The sequence below is a fragment of the Drosophila simulans genome, chromosome X (genome assembly GCF_016746395.2).
Source record: "Drosophila simulans strain w501 chromosome X, Prin_Dsim_3.1, whole genome shotgun sequence".
Taxonomy (NCBI): Eukaryota; Metazoa; Arthropoda; class Insecta; order Diptera; family Drosophilidae; genus Drosophila; species Drosophila simulans.
In genome coordinates, this window is record NC_052525.2 from 6,877,304 (window position 1) to 6,893,561 (window position 16,258).

Here is a 16,258-nt window from a genome sequence, read left to right on the forward strand (position 1 = left end):
CGTGCACACAACTCAGCACAGCACGGCACAGCAGCAACAACAACAGCAGCAATAGCAGCAACAAAAGCGCCGCAACAGGGAACTGGTATTATGGCATCCCGCTCGCACTTGCACTCCAAGCACGCACACATGCAAGCGCAGACACCTCGCGACACGATTGTCGTCAGTTTGTCTGCAATGCTCAGCTTCAGCGCCATGCGCTCTCTCTCTGTTGCTCGCTCTCTAGCTCCCCCTCTCACTCTCTCTCCCACTGCACGCACACGAACACCCACACGAACAGCAGCAACAACAACAGCGGCGCACAGCAGACAGGCAGGCACTTTACGCCTGTGTGCGTGAGCATTTCTGAGTGAACCGCAGTCGACGGCGGCGCCGGCAGCGACGCCGGCCGAGGAGCGGCAGTCTAGAACGTATCTTCGAACTAGAACGCCGAGGGCAGAACAATTGTGTTTTGGATTCCTTGCCGTGCGGATCGCAAACGCGAGTTATGAGAAGAGCGTAGCAAAACGTACGAGAAGTAGCTAACAAGAAAAGGAAAAGAGCAGAAGAAGCAACAGCACGCAGACATATATTTTTTTAACTGTGTTTTATTTATCCGATCTATACCAATCGAAATATACACAACTATATAGATTTGAAACGGATTTTGAAAAGTGCTTTCAAATAAACTCCAAAAAGTATCTGAGCGAGTGTGTGCCAGTGTGTGTATGTGAGACGCGTCGCAGTCGACGTCGCTGCTTTGGGGACAGAGCTGCCAGATCGCGAGTTATGAAAGCGCAAGCGTCGCACGCAAGTAGCAACAACAGCTACAACAAAAGCACCTAAAACTTACAACCTACTACTACTGCAAAACACACTTTTATGACTGTTTTTTTGCTAAATCAAAATCAACAAAAATACATACAAAACTGACCAGAATCTTGGAAACAATAACAAAAAACAATCTGTAGAGAACGCCACGAAAATAAACCATAATCATGGATAGCAGCAGCGAACAGTTGAACGGATCGGGAGCTTTGAATTTCAAGCGGCCCAAGGATTCTTCGGAGAATGCCACAAACAGCCACACAAATAATGGCAATTCTTCGGGCAGCCCCAAAATGGGAAGTCGTCGGATTTTCACGCCCCACTTTAAGCTGCAAGTGCTCGAATCATACAGGAATGATAATGATTGCAAGGGCAATCAACGGGCAACGGCCAGGAAATACAACATTCACCGCCGGCAAATCCAAAAATGGTTGCAGTGCGAGTCAAATTTGCGATCATCGGTGGCCAACAATCAGCAACAGCAGCAGCAGCAGCAACAGCAGCAACAACAGCAGCAGCAGCAACTACTCCCACAGCAATCGGTATCGCCGACACCGGCGGTCAAGGTGTTCCATCCGCTGAGCCATCCGCTGGTGCACCAGTTGCATCACCACCATGCCGCGGCGGTGGGTCATCATCATCATCATGCCGCCCACCATCATGCCGCCCATCACCATCACGCTGCAGCAGCAGCGGCGGCAGCAGCAGCGGCAGCAGCAGCAGCAGCAGCCCACCATCATGCCGCCCACCATTTGCTGGCGGCCAATGGCATGGTTCCACACCCCCTGGCCGCCCATCCCCACTTGCATGTCCCGGTGGCAATGCATCCTCAAATGCAGCATCAGAAGGAGCAGCAGCAGCAGCAGTTGCAGCAGGAGCAGCAGCAACAGGATCAGCAGCAGTCACAGCAGGAGACACCTGCAACCATTGCCACAAATGGCAGCAATCAGGGATCCTCGAATGTCCTTTCGGCGGCCAAAATAGCCGCTGTTGTTGCCGCCGCCATGGCCACCAGCAATGGCAATCCCACACCGACAGCAACAATCCCCGCCAGCAGCAGCAACACATTGCCGAGCAGCAATAACAGTAGTTGCCACAACAGCAGCAGCAGCAATAGCTGCAACAGCAACCAAGTGCCAATACAAGTGCCAATCCTGAGCGGATCCCCAGGATCCACATCGTCAGCCAGTCACATTCCACATTCCTATGCCTACCATCACCATCTGCATGGCTATCTGGAGAATCGACTGGAGGCGGTTGCCACACCAGGCCCCATGGACCTCTCCCTCGGATCCTCTGCCCGCCGTCAAATGCAGTTGAACGAAAAGGATCCATCTGGTGTGGATCTCACCTTCCGCAAACGTAAGGTCATCACTAGTCCGATGCAGCCGGATAAGATTAGTAAGCTGGAGGAGGTGATTAAGAAGGAGCCCGAAACGGAAACGGAGAACGAGGATGTGGAGGTGGACGTGGAGACGGAGCAGCCAGAGGAGCACAAGCTGCCCTCCAAACAGGTCAAGCTATTCAAGCCCTATTTGCTGGACGACGATGAGGAGCAGGATCATCATCATCATCACCATCGGCAAGAGGATTTGGATGAGGGAGCTGCCGAGGAGGAGCAGGACGACGAGGAAGAGTCCCGCTATGCCGACGATGATGAGGTGGACCCCAAGGAGGCGGCCGACAAGAAACAGCGTCGCCTTAAGAAAAAGTCATCGGCAATCAACGAACAAAGGGAGCCCATCATCTGGAGCAACCATCCATATCCCGGTGGCTGTGTATCGCCCGGCAGCTCGATCACCAGCAGCTTTCAGTGCCCCACCAATATGCAACAGCAGCAGACATTTCCCGTCGCCGGCGGGAGTCCTAATCAGCAATTTCAGGACAACTGCAGCTCCAGCAAAGCCACCACGCCCCTCAGCCCATTCTCGGCGCCCGCCCTCTCGCCCACCGGCTTCTGTTGCCCCAAAGGATCGCCCGTTTCCGGTTACGAGAGCAGCTCATCCACCTACAGCGACAGCGGCAGTAACTACAGCCTCAATCTCCAGCTGCATGCCGTCTACAACGACAATCTGATGTACATGCAGCAGCAGCAGCAACAGCAGCAGCATCACCTGCAACATCAGCAGCACCTGCAGCGCTGGCTGGATCAGGAGTCCTTGGCCACTGCGAGGACATCATCCGTCAACCGACCCCTGATCCTCGTGGCCGATACTGCGCCCACAAACCTGACCCTGGTGGCCTAAGAACACACACACACACACACAACAAACAACACACACACAATAGAAACTAAGGAAGCAGCAATCCCACCAATCGGATGTTATAATGGCAGTCACTGGGCCTGGCCTTTTAGTTCCCTAAGCCATATTTAAGCTTAAAAACGTTTTTTTTTTAGCCCTACCACCTAAGTTTACCTTAATGAAAAATTGTATATCTAAGCGCAAACATATATCTTCCAAGCATATCAGCAAAAAAAACCCCAACCCTAGGTTAGACCTTTTTTTTTTGGTTACACACTAAGAACAAATTAAGCTTAAGTTCAGTTTTTTCTTTTTTTTTCTTGTATTAGCTTGTGTAAATAATTGTGTACAAAAAGTAAAAAAACAAGGCGAAACATTTGAATTTGCTTAAGAATTTCAACGCTTCATTTCATTTGTATAACTTGTATGAGAGAGTATGTTAAGAGAGAAAATGTGAAAAATGCAACTGGAAAAACTGAGAAAATTGTTAAGAGTAAAGCTTTAAAAACGAAACAAATACACACCTTTACAATACACACTTTTTTATTTGGAAATTGAAAATTGAAAATTCTTGTGATATGACAACAACAAAACAAAATTTTAATAAAATTGTTGAAAACTGAAGCTTATTGAATATATAGCTATATATACATAAATATATATTTACAAACACAAAAGAGAGCAAGAAATTTAACGTAATATTAAGGGTTACATCTAAAAGTTAATTATAATGATATACAATATACATATATACAATATATTTATATACAAACAAGAGGAAAACGTTTTTTTTTTTTATTGCCAAGGGAAATATTAAATGCGCCTATACATAGAGAGATATATACCTAAATGTATGTATATATATAAAATCAGTATTTTTATATATTACATTTGACAACAACAATAATAATTGTGTGACCATACAACCAACAAACAACAAAATCAAAAAGTAAACGAATTGAAAACTTAAATTAACAACTGAAAACTAAAAAACTTTAAATTAAACTGGTTTTATTATTGCATTTGCGTTGGGTTTCGAATGAAGTGATTTGATTTTTAGATGACTGCAAATATTTCAGGGATCTATAAGATCTTTTTCGTTTCCGAAACATTATATTTTCTCCGCATCAATTGGGATAATCTAGATTCGAGAAGAATCGACCTGCCTTCAGCTTCGTAATTCTTCTTAGTTGGCAGTGTGAGGTTAAGGCCCCATTTATAGAACCGATCGCCGTTTGATCTTTGCGATCATTTGTGAATGTGCCATTCAAATGTGTGTGCGTTATTTGCGTGCCTCATTGTGACAACTCATGGGTTGTCAGTCAGTCAGTCAGTCAGTCACTCAAGTCAGGGCATAGCTTAAGGCTTTGGGGCTTTCCATTTCGACTGCCTGTGCCACGCCCCCCGCCCCTCGCACACACCACACACCACAGACCACCCACCGCCCTCCGCGAGCTACTCGGTTTCTGGTCAAATTCGCTTGGCACATTTCAACGGCGGGGTATGACTAAGCCGCAAATTCTATAATGATCGTATTTTTAAAACGTTTAAAAATAAAGTGCTCTCGTTTGCCAATGTGTGCGCCAATCACGAGCCCCGAGCCGCAGCATTCAGCACCACTGCGATCCATAGCCACATCCACATCCACATCCACATCCACATCAGCATTAGCATTAGCATCAGCATCAGCATCAGCACCACCGCAACTGCCACCGCCGGCAGCTATCGTATCGTATCGTATCGGATCGGATTGGATCGGTTCTCGAGACAGAGCGGCATACTCATTGTTTTTCACTTGACGCGCTTTCCCTTCTGCAGAGCAAAAGGCAAATCCGAGCGATCGCTGCCAAAGAATTTTTGCGACATTTGCGGACAAAATAGACGGACAGAGCGATCGCAGACCCCACGGGATACCCTCTAGTCATGCACAAGGCGAAAAATATTCCACTACTTTTTAAAAAGTAATATTTCATAGAACAAGGTATACTCTCTTGTATACCCTTATGTTCTTATCACTTGTCCAACGTTTGTTGCATTGCAATTTTTTCTGTGTGTAGAAAAGGGGTGGGCACTGGGCTGGCAGATCGGAACTGTTGGCATCTATGCGATTTGATCGTTCAGGTGATCGTTCCCACGTAGTCAAGTCAAACTAGGGACGGACTTAAGTGGGAGGGACGAGGAGCAAAAAAGAAATAGGAACGAGGGATCAATTCGGGCGGAGTGTACAACAAAAGTCAAAAGAACACAGCGAAATGGAACACTAAATCAGATTAGGAAGTACCAACAGTACCAAAGTTTACTTAGTGTATAAATACAGTAATATAATCTTTAATCTATGAAAGATAAGAAGTCTTGGTTGGAAATGAAACTATGGAGAAGAATCAATGGAAAAGATCAGAAACAAAACGGGAAGGTACAAAAAACCGGCTAAGATCAGGGGCCAGAATCCCCGAGAGGAGCATATGTCGAGGTGGGGTCCATTGGTACCGGGAAACTGTGGGAGGAGCGACCGACCGCAGATGATTGCTAAATTTCAATTTATTTTCGTGCTATTTTCTTCGAACCGCGTTGCCCCGTGTAAACTTTTGCTCGCTTTTCTTTTACCTCCCAAAAATATGTGGTTTTTGTTGCTGCCTTTCATGCCACGTGACAAATTTCGATCGTTCGGACGTAACAAAAAATGTATATATATATATTTTGATTTGCAGCCAGCCAAATTTTACAAAGTAAATAGGAGACGAAGACACTGGCACATAGCACAGCAGCAGAATTCACCTGAGTCCCGAGACTCGAATCACGAATCTCGAGTACTTTGCAGATGGCGATCGTCTCTGGCAGATATCTCTATATGCACATATATACGCTTATATAGTTTGTTATTGATCAAGCGAGTTTTGCGCACCGTGTGATGTTGTAATCACAGGAACGAATCTCGCGCGATCCCATCGACAATCGTGACATAATCTCTTATATGAATGCTCGTACTTTCAGTTGTGAACTGTACCATTGGGTTGGATAAATCTTTTAGCTTCTGGCTAAAAAAAAAAATACTAAAAATGTAGTACTATAAGCACATCATCGTTGAGTACAGCGCCCATAAACCTAAGATCCCTGATCAATCAGAACTAGCGAACATATCCATCAATGTTACGGCACCAGTTCGTTGGATCCATCAGATTCCTGATAATGCTAACCCCATAATGTCTCAAAAAACAAAAACCCCACATTCGATTTGCGCTAATAATTCATACGAAAATTGATTTTAATTTGGATTGGCTTTTTATCTGATGTACGTACAGTTTATTTTTGGACTCGCTACGGCAAACGTGCCCAGACAAACGATACAAATAACAATCGAATAAATCATTCTCGAGTGGTGCAAAAGCGTTAACTAATTATAGATCAGGACAATGTGGTTGTTACTGTTCGACTGACAGTGTCAAATCGATGCTCTTCAAATAAAGGAGACGCACTGAAGATCTCCGATTTCGGGGTTGGCCAAAAACATATTGTGTAAGGTCCGTCTGGTTGCAAAGAAATAACAAAAAAAAAAAAATATATATATATATAAAGCAAACAGATATAGCACCACCACTCCAGACCCAATTTTCAATTCCAGGCACTATCTTGACAGACGGATAAATCGCGAACGAAATTGATAACCTCGCCCTCGGTTCTTTTTCTCTCTTTTTTTTTTTTGCGGGTCTTGACCAATTTCCGGAGGCTTAAAAATTACCATAGGAGGTTGATTAACACAGCCATGAACAGATCTTTCGATCCATTCGCGAATATATAACTTATCGATTCTTAATATCTGCCAAGTTAAATGACCTATTTTATTCCCACCCCCCCGAAAAATACAATTCTTTTATAACTTTCGTATATATATATATATATTTTTGATTGGGTCGATATAAAATAGCTTCCATTAATCATTAGTGTGGCGTGATGTTGTTTTAGTGTATCAAATAATTACATAAACGTAATAAAACTGTGCTTTAATTTCAATAAAGTTTTCCGCAACTAAAATTGGCAGATTAGGTTCCGAAATAAAAAAAAAAGTTAAGTTTAACTGTATGTTGGTATTATTAGTTAGTGGGTAGTTTCAGTAATCGTTTGGTTTGCGCTGCTCGCTTCTTTTAAATGCTGGCATATATCATAAATATAACATACAGATTAGCTTAACTAGACGTATTTTTGGATATATACATGGATCCGTATATATGTATGTAAATCGATCGCAGAGGATCGCCCTGGGATTTGCTGGAATCGAAAAATAGAACTGCACGCACACTCACAAGCACACATGGACACGAACACAAGCATAAATATACACGCACGCGAACTGGGCAAAACATAGGGCTATATACATATAGGGATAAGGCTAAACATCCTTGTAGTCCACCGATAAATGCAAAAAGTTGTCGGGATAGCTCAGATGCTCGGACATCCATTGGAGTTGGGTCTCCTCGTGAAGATCGATGCCGTGGGTGCGACATCCAACTGGAAATAAGAATTTTGGAGTAGTACTATAGCAACACCATATCGGGCACCCAACAAATTGGCACTCTAAAAAACCATACAAGCGTAACTCAAGTCCTCACCTTCCGTAATTAAAAGCTTGAAGTAAGCTTCACATTATATATTTTATTTATTTTTCCAAGGATCAATTTGGAAGTCTTTAATGCGGCTAATTTAATTTGTAAATTGCCTTAGTATTTCTATTTTGGGTTTTAGACAAACAAAAATATTATCGATCATTGCTAAGACTGCAAAAGGCAGTTTATAAACATAATCGATCTTCATAAAATTTAATGCGATTATTTAAAGTACAAAGGAATGTACCGCTTCACTCAGTCCAGGAATACAACAAAGTCATTATTCCAGTCTTTTCTTTAAAGAATACACATTTTTGATGACCCGTACTTTCATTTGCTAAATGCGTACTTAACCATTATGTAAAAGATCACCAATCAATATTTTATATTTTATTAATGAGACAGCGGTCATGTGAAGCCTACATATGCAAGTACCTATATTATAATGAATGAGATCAGCTAGCGATTACTTCACACTGATAAGGCCGTATCTCAGTCGCTTCTATATGCCGCATAAACAGCGCATCTGATCATGATACATTTGCGGGCTATAAAGATTATGGCAATCGAACCAAAAGATGGGAGGGCGGGCTCTTCAGAAATTGAACTGGCTTGGAAATCAAAGTTTGGCGCCTTATCTACAAGTGTGTGTTGCTATTCTTATTTTTCGGGCTACCTACCAATCGTGACAAATTTCGTCATTTTTAATTTTAGCATATAAAGTGTAATTATAGATTGCCGATTGCCAATTCTCGATGCCGTCCGATTGCCAATCGCCCGGTGGTTAAAACTAGCGTTACGGACAAGGCTTTATACATATATATATATATATATGTATATATCAACTTATATGTACTTATGTATGTATACTGTATATGATGACATGTATACTGGGCAGATGTGGAATGTGTGTAAGTGGATGAGCTGATAATGGCTGATTACAGGCGGTGGGAGGCGGTGGCGATAAGATTTGTGCAACGGACGCGAGTTCAAGTAGGCTCTATAGCTTCATAGAACCCGCGATACTATACTACACAAACGACACACCGTTCCATTCCATTTCGATCCGTTGCGGTTGGGAAAGTCACGAGTTTAATGACCAAGCTAATGGCGCTACCCCAAAAATAATAAATGAACGGCATACAATTGCCTCGAGTGGAAATATGGGAAGCGAATTGATTGGTGATACAGGGGCATATTCAGGTGGTTTCAGAATACATATGTATGTATATGCTTCCACTGCGATATTGGCATGAAGATGCAAAGAATTCTACGAAGTGATCACAAAGCTAAAATATTGGAATGTGTGACCAATCAATTTCACGGCAGGGCTGTATTTAAGTTTTAAAGTTAATATAATTACAAGCTAAAAATAAATAAATTTGTATATTTAAGGCCAGGCACTAGTTAAAAGTAATAAAGCAAAGCAATAAATATTAATCGCTTAAAGTGGAAACGGGGGAAGTAAATCTATTAGATTGTTCCAAAGTTCGCCTGTTGACCGAGTGGTAAAAAGTAAATGAGTGATTAAAATTCACAATCATTTTCAAATAAAAATGTTTAATGACAATAGTCATACCTAGTAAGTAATATACAAAATACGAAGGCTAATAATATAGTCATTAGTTGGGAAGTTTTTGAAAACTAAGAGCTAATGCTGAAGCATTACGATTTAGAATTGTTAAATGTGAAATTTCTCGTTTTGGAATTGACTCTCCTGTGCTATAAATCGCCCTAACCCTACTAAACCCATATCTTGATCCACTTTTATGTTTAAAAAAAAAAACCGTAAAGCAATTAAACGTAATATCTTCCAAGGTGTCGTCCAATCGGCGATGCATCCGACGATTTGTGAAGAAACCATAAAACCAAAGACACCTCCAAAGCGCCAAAGAGATCATAAATCTTGAATAGGAAACCGACCCGAACGATATAGACTATTAAATGGGGGACAGGCCCGCAGACAAGCATATGTATATACACACCTCTGATCTCGATGATACGAGTGTGTGTGCCTGTGCGGTCCCCCGCAGAATGTGAGTGAGCGAGACAGCGACGAAGAGAAAGAGAGGAGGGAGCGGGAGCGAGAGTGGCGCCAAACAGTCTGAAAATTTATTGATCCCATTTTTATTATCGTCAACGTGGAAAGTACGATGGCGATGGGCAGAAGCGGAGGTGTGGTGGAAAACGAACGACATCGCGCATAGCTCATGTCTAAAAATAACAACGCTCCATCGATCTGATAAGGCGCCCCAATCATTATAATCACTTAATAGATTGTGTTCCATAAAGCCATTAAATAGCAGTAAAATACAACAAAAATATTCATACATATATAAAACTCTATCTCCGTTCCACGATTCCAAACGTTTCGCGCCAAGACACGATTGCACTTGGAAAACTCAGCTTTTTTCGCAGTTCAGTGACGCCATTGAGGAGTGCGAAATCGAAAAGTGCTAATCAATTGTTTTTGCTTGTGTTTGTCTGTCTTGCTGTCAGTTCTTTCTTTTTGTGCGCCCCATAATTTCAATTTTAATTTCGGTTTATTTTCATCCAGCTACAAAGTGGGGGAATTACGATCAAAGGGGTGGCAGTCGGGGGTTGCGGATGTTTAGCAAAAAGAAATTAAATCGGATTTCGTTGACGGTGCAGTTGAATTGTGAATTGAAGACTGAAGATTGCACCCGATAATGGCCGATCAACCAGACAAAAAAGAAACAAACAAACAAACCAGAAAGTGGGAATTTAAGTGGATGCACAACAAGGGGGCGTGGCAGGAAGTGCAAGAATCGGGGGCTTTTCAAGTGATTTTTTTATTGGCATGGCAACAGTGTTTCAACTTCGATGATGGGAACTATAGAGATAACTTTACAGCACTATCCAATGGATTAGTCAAAGAACAAACAGTTAAAACTTGTTAAGATTTTCGGTTTTAACCTTATAGGGGTTACTTTTGAAGCGGTCGTATGTTGTTGAAGTTTCTTTTAGGTTTGGGGTATCATTCAAATGAAGTATGATTGATGATCACCGGGTGTTAAAAAAAAGGTGAGTTTAAATAATGATGCTGTGAAGATCAACAGGCAAACACTCGCACACACTCGCACACAGCTGCAGCCCACCCAAAAAGCGGGGCGTGGCACCGCCAATTGTCGCACAAACACAAACAAAAAGAAACACACACACCTGCTGCACACATGGACACATGGATGCATTTATACAGACGCATACATGGGCATTGTCCAGGTTGCATTTTGCAGGTTGGCATTTGTATTTGTATTGTTTGTCTGATTGACGAAATGCAAACGAAAAATGTGTCGAAATGGGACTAAGCAAATGCGCCGATGAAAGAGCGAGCAAGAGGGAGATCGAAAAACGGGGATGGGGCGTTCGGCTGTTTGGCTAGGGAGCAACAGAGAGGGGCAAAAAGTGATAAACATTGAGGTGCGATTTCCGTGCGCCGCCGTTTTCACCGGAGTTTTGTTGGAGTGCAGCGAGAAAAAATAAGCAGAAAAAATATGCAGCAGGCGGGGGAGAAGAGGAGAGTCATGGAGTAGGAGTAGGAGGAGATGAGGGGCAGGGGATCGAGGTGCCGGCGAAGGTGTAAATACAAATAAGCGGAGGTGATATCTTAGAACTTCCTTTTCACACATTCGAGAGCACCCTACACAAATACAAGCACACACACACACGCATGTACTCGCGCTGAAGCAGCTCAGCCAGTTTTAGCTTGTTTCACGCTACATCTAGCTATTTTTACACAGAAAAAAATATACATATAATACTTATACGAAAATGCAACATATTTGTTGGTGAACATTTTTAAAAACTGTTGTGTAATATAAAGAAATACTATTGAAAAGTCGCGGCATGCAACAGGATAATAAAATTGAGGGAATGTTTTGACATTATTAAGATTTGTACTCTCTTTTAACTCCGTAAACGATTTATTTTTGAAAACTTTAAAGCTTGGCAACACTGAAAGCCACTTGCATTTATTCTCGCTGCTTTCCGGCCGAGGCAGCGCAGTCGGCGTCGCTGCCGGCGGCAAATCATGAAAGCAGCAACAACAAATGAAGCGAATGCCAATGCACAAGGAGCAGAACGAGTGCGAGCGAGACGGGCAGAAAGAACGAGTGGGATAGAGATAGAGGGAGCAGGAGCCAGAGGCAAAGCCAAAAGAAATGCGTTTCTTTTATTTTTGACGCGTCTTAGATTCTTCCTCTGCCGCTTCTTCTCTCGTTTTTTTCTTTCACTTTTTTTTTTTGTTTTTGATTTCTTGGAATCGCATCTACTTTGAACCTTCCACGTTCCGACGGAAGACTCAGAGACTCGACTGCATTGTATATTTGAATTTCATTTCAATTTAAATACGATTTTCTATGAAAATGCACGCACCACAAATACGTGCAATCGTTATCCAAACCATCGGCACCTCCTCCTCTTTGCCTCGAACTGCTCTTTGCCTCCGCCGTCCTACGTTTTTTTTTTACCCCGTCCATGTACATAATACGATCCAAGTTTCATGAAAAACCCGGGGAAACAAATTGATCATGTTTTGAATGCATTTCTGTTTGATTTCAATTTCGATTTGTGTACTCCAAAAATGCGAAAGATTCTTGGATTGGAGTTGGGGATGAAATGGATGGACATGTGGGTGGGGTAAATCAGAATTATACGGCATATGCGGATCTAATCTTATAATTTACAATATTACTGAGTTTTGTTCCTTAGAAGTCGCACATTGATTAGCACAACCTGTACAAATTAAACACGCAAAATCCCCCCAAAACACGCAACACTCTAACCTGATCCGAAAGATCCTAAAAGTTGAAAATCCACCTAGTCGAGCCAAAACCAAATTGTCAGAGGATTGCCTTGAATGGCCCACTTAAGCCAGGCGTGCGGCTGCAAGGAGCCGAGGAATCCTTGCCGAATCCGAATCGGAATCCTGTGCCAAGGACACCATGCAAAGCACCGCCGAGTGCCGAATGACCTTTGGGAAAATACGTGTTGATCGACATCCATCGGCAATTGTTTGGGATCGTCGGAAATCTCTCACCTTTCGAATGGGAAATTCCTTAGGATCATCGAGCTGGGCAGAGAAGGCCGTTCATAAGCATGCAAATAAAGATTTCACACCTCGGCCAGCGCACTAGGGTGCATGGTGCAGCATAGTCTCAGCATAGCCAAAGGACACGAAACGAAATGCATGGAGATCGGGACACCTGGGAAATACCCAACCTGCCCGAAACATATGGACGCACACAGGAGGGATCTCTCGCTCTGAATGGAAAGCAGAACTCTATAGGCACTAGCCATCCATCCAAGTGGTTCCCGAAAAAAAAAACCCTCACAATATAATTCGTAAATCCCAGCCGCAGGTATTTAGTTCCGCCTTTTGTCCATCTTTGGAATTCCCAATGCTATTATTGCACCTAAGCCACTGGAGTGGGAGGTTTTGCAGTGTGTGTGCGCGTTGCAAGTTGCTGCCGGTGAGCAACACATCGAAATCGTCCCATCTCTGTCTGGCCGCGACTCGCCATCTCTCTCTCTCTCTGCTCTCTCTGTCCCGCTCTGGTTCGTGCTCCTGCTGTCGCCGGCGCCGCAGGTCAACAGCGATGTGTGGCATTTTCTAATAGTTGCTGCTGCTGTCGCAGGTTGCAGGTTTTGTGGCAGTTGCTGCAGTTTCTATGACGCTTACATTTGTTATAAGTATCTGCCACTAGGGGTTTTCCATCGATGTTGCAGGTTGCATAGCTTATGCTGCAACTTCTATTGATAACTAATTTGTTGTTGCTTGATTGCTTAAGCAAGTGGCTTTAGGTTTGGGCTACAACTGCACGTTTCTTGGCATCAGTTGCACTCTCTGTTGGTATAATTGTTGCTGTTGCTAGTATCAAGTCTACTAATGTTGCAGTTGCTGCGCCTGCATATGTTGCAAGTCTGTCGGTTATTGTAGTGTACCTATAGCTGGAGTTTCCATGAAACTGCATATATGCTGCATACATAGGTTGTCAATGCTGATGGGTGTTTTATATTACCCACGTTTCTACTATTACCGCTTAAAACTTGTTTTATATTCAATCTTGCTCATAAAACGAGTCAAATATAAATATAGATTTGCTGCAGTCCCGACTTAATTCTTCCAAAATGGCTGTTAAATTTCAAACTATTGCCCATGTTGTTTTCGTTTAAATCGCTTATGGTTTTTCGGATGTTGTTTTTCGTTCAATTGCTTCGCTGGCTGATTTTGTTGCTCTCCCGAAAATCCACACGCACATTTTCATTGTCGACAAATTTTCAGCCGGCAGACAAAGAATTTTTCATTCGTTTGTGTTCGACGCACTCGGTCTGAATGGCCAAAAAGGAAAATGTGACGAGCTAGAGGGAAACAGGGCACATTTTTGGCCAGGATTTTCATGGGGGCAAGCGAGATGACCAAAAAGACCTGCGATCCGTTCCGATCCGCTCCGGGTCGCTTTTCCACCCCGGGGGCATTGTTTTCAGCCCGAGAGTATGGTAGAATCTCCTTTTATATCTTCTATTACTATTTGTATTTGTATTTTTTTTTTCGGCTTTTTGTTCAGATGGGACATTGATGAATTGAAGAATGATTGCCGGAGAGTGCCGCTCAGGGCGGATTTTTCGGTTCGGCTCGGCTCGGCTCGTTTGTGTTATTCAATAGAAAAATAAATAAGTCAGACGGGTGGGTCATCTGAAAGAGATACAGATAGACATGCACTTGGCCATGCCAGACTGACTGGCACCTTTTCCCTAATTTCCAAGAGACGCTGCGTCTGCGCAGACAATGGGTTTTTCTCGTTTTCATTTTCTTTTAGAGACGACTTTGAGTTTGGTATTCAGTTTTTTAGAGTGCCTGCGGTAATTGATAGCCGGATCCAAAGGCTAAAAACGAAAATCCCAACTCACCCGCTTTGCGCACAGGTGTCGATAATTCGGCCATTAAATCGGCCAAACTCTTCTTTTGTCCGCCCACGCTGATCGGCGAAATCAGTTTCTGGGTGTACGTGAAGTCCTATCAATAATGGAGATAAAAGAGAAGCAAGGCGAAAATCCATCAATTTAAGCTGAACGAATCTGATCCTGCTCTTCCACTCACATCGTCTGTGTAGATTCGCAGGGGAATGTTTTTGAAGGACTCCAGATCGCCATACGGTTCCATTAGCCTCCGATTGACGGCCCAGAACTGATCAAACTTTTCGTTGACCAATCCCAGCCACAGCTGATTGTGGTCCTTCTTCTGCATCGCGGATATGACCAGGCCGCGGTGCTTAAGCACATCTGCCTCCTTCAGGCAGGACATGTAGTGCGATTCCAGCAGCTCCCTAAAAGTGGCGGATCATCAGTGAAAATTCAGTTGAAAACAACAGTTTGTGTACCCTTGCCGATGTAACTATGCTTTTCAAATATTTGAAACTATACCTCATTGTGGTACGTTTATCTTTGTGCGAAGATGTCAATTATTCTCTATATTTCATATGGGACACATTTGGTCCAACTTTTATATGGCATTGTTTCTTATAACACGGGACTTGCTTGATGGTCAATTGTTTACCCTGTTATTCGATATTCACGTTGTCTGTACACTGAGATTCGAATAAGGAAACTAAATATGATTGCACTCTGTGCCCAAGTTACGACGTGTTAAAGATAAGATTTCGCAATCACGACTGTGGGGTACACAAACTGCTATGACGATTTCTTTAATAAATACTTGGAGTTGAGCTTGACGAGCGTGTCCTCGGGGAACTTGGAGAAGTGAATGGTGAGGCACCAGGGCGTGCTGTCCTCCTCCGGATGTAGCAGATCGTATAGGACACCTAACCAGGGTTCAAGACAGTACCATTAGTATCAAATTGGCATGCTATGATATCATCTCGAATGTAAACCCCACCAATTGGATAGTGAAGGCGCAGGGGTGTTCCATTGAAGTCGAACCACACAGCTCCGTCCTGGTGTTCGGCGCTTATATAGCGTGAGAAGTACTTGCGAACCTGCCAGGATATGTACGACAGACATTGGGATCTTATTATTGGTACGGTCATTCCCATTTGAAGCCATTGTTTACCTTGTCGGTCACCAAAGGCAAGTAGCTGAGTCGCGATATCATCAGATAGAAAGGCTCCGGCTTGATGCCCACGATCTCGTCCCGATCCGCCTGGAAGCATATGCCTATCTGGCCCTCCCAGATCATTCGCAGCACCTCGCGGTCGTGGGCCATGTTCCTTATTTGGCTTTTGTTTTGGCTAAATTATATTTCCTTTTTGCACAATACGACTTGCGGTGTTACCAGATGGGTGAAACAATGATATTTGATAATAGTGATGGCACTGGGCATTCGATGATGGCAACGCTGAACTATCGCACGCTACTGCGTTGCCGGACTGTTTGATTTGTTTTTATTCATTTCAATTTTTTAAACACACACTTCACAGCCACTAAAATATTTGCTCACAGAAAATTTTTTCACCATTAATATGTAACTTAAAAATATATTTTCATTGAAAATAATATCCGATTTGTAAGCAAACAAGGTTTTCGTATTGATCGAAAAGTTGATAACACCAAAAACGCAATTATGAGTAATTA

General features: G+C 43.1%; 2 protein-coding genes across 2 annotated transcripts; one reads left to right on the forward strand and one right to left on the reverse strand.

Annotated features, from left to right (window-relative positions):
• Nucleotides 1-370: 370 nt before the first annotated feature.
• On the forward strand, nt 371-3,322 carry LOC6725354 (hybrid signal transduction histidine kinase L). Its single transcript, XM_002106335.4, has one exon. The coding sequence runs from the start codon at nt 978-980 to the stop codon at nt 3,051-3,053; it is 2,076 nt and encodes a 691-aa protein (XP_002106371.3). The 5' UTR covers nt 371-977; the 3' UTR covers nt 3,054-3,322.
• A 2,988-nt stretch (nt 3,323-6,310) lies between these two features.
• LOC6725355 (autophagy protein 5) lies at nt 6,311-16,011 on the reverse strand. Its single transcript, XM_002106336.4, has 6 exons — nt 15,738-16,011; nt 15,564-15,663; nt 15,384-15,489; nt 14,769-14,994; nt 14,579-14,684; nt 6,311-7,553 (listed from the first exon to the last, which is right to left on the reverse strand). Exons 1-6 carry the CDS (start codon nt 15,888-15,890, stop codon nt 7,435-7,437), a joined length of 810 nt encoding a protein of 269 aa, XP_002106372.1. The 5' UTR covers nt 15,891-16,011; the 3' UTR covers nt 6,311-7,434.
• Nucleotides 16,012-16,258: the final 247 nt, after the last annotated feature.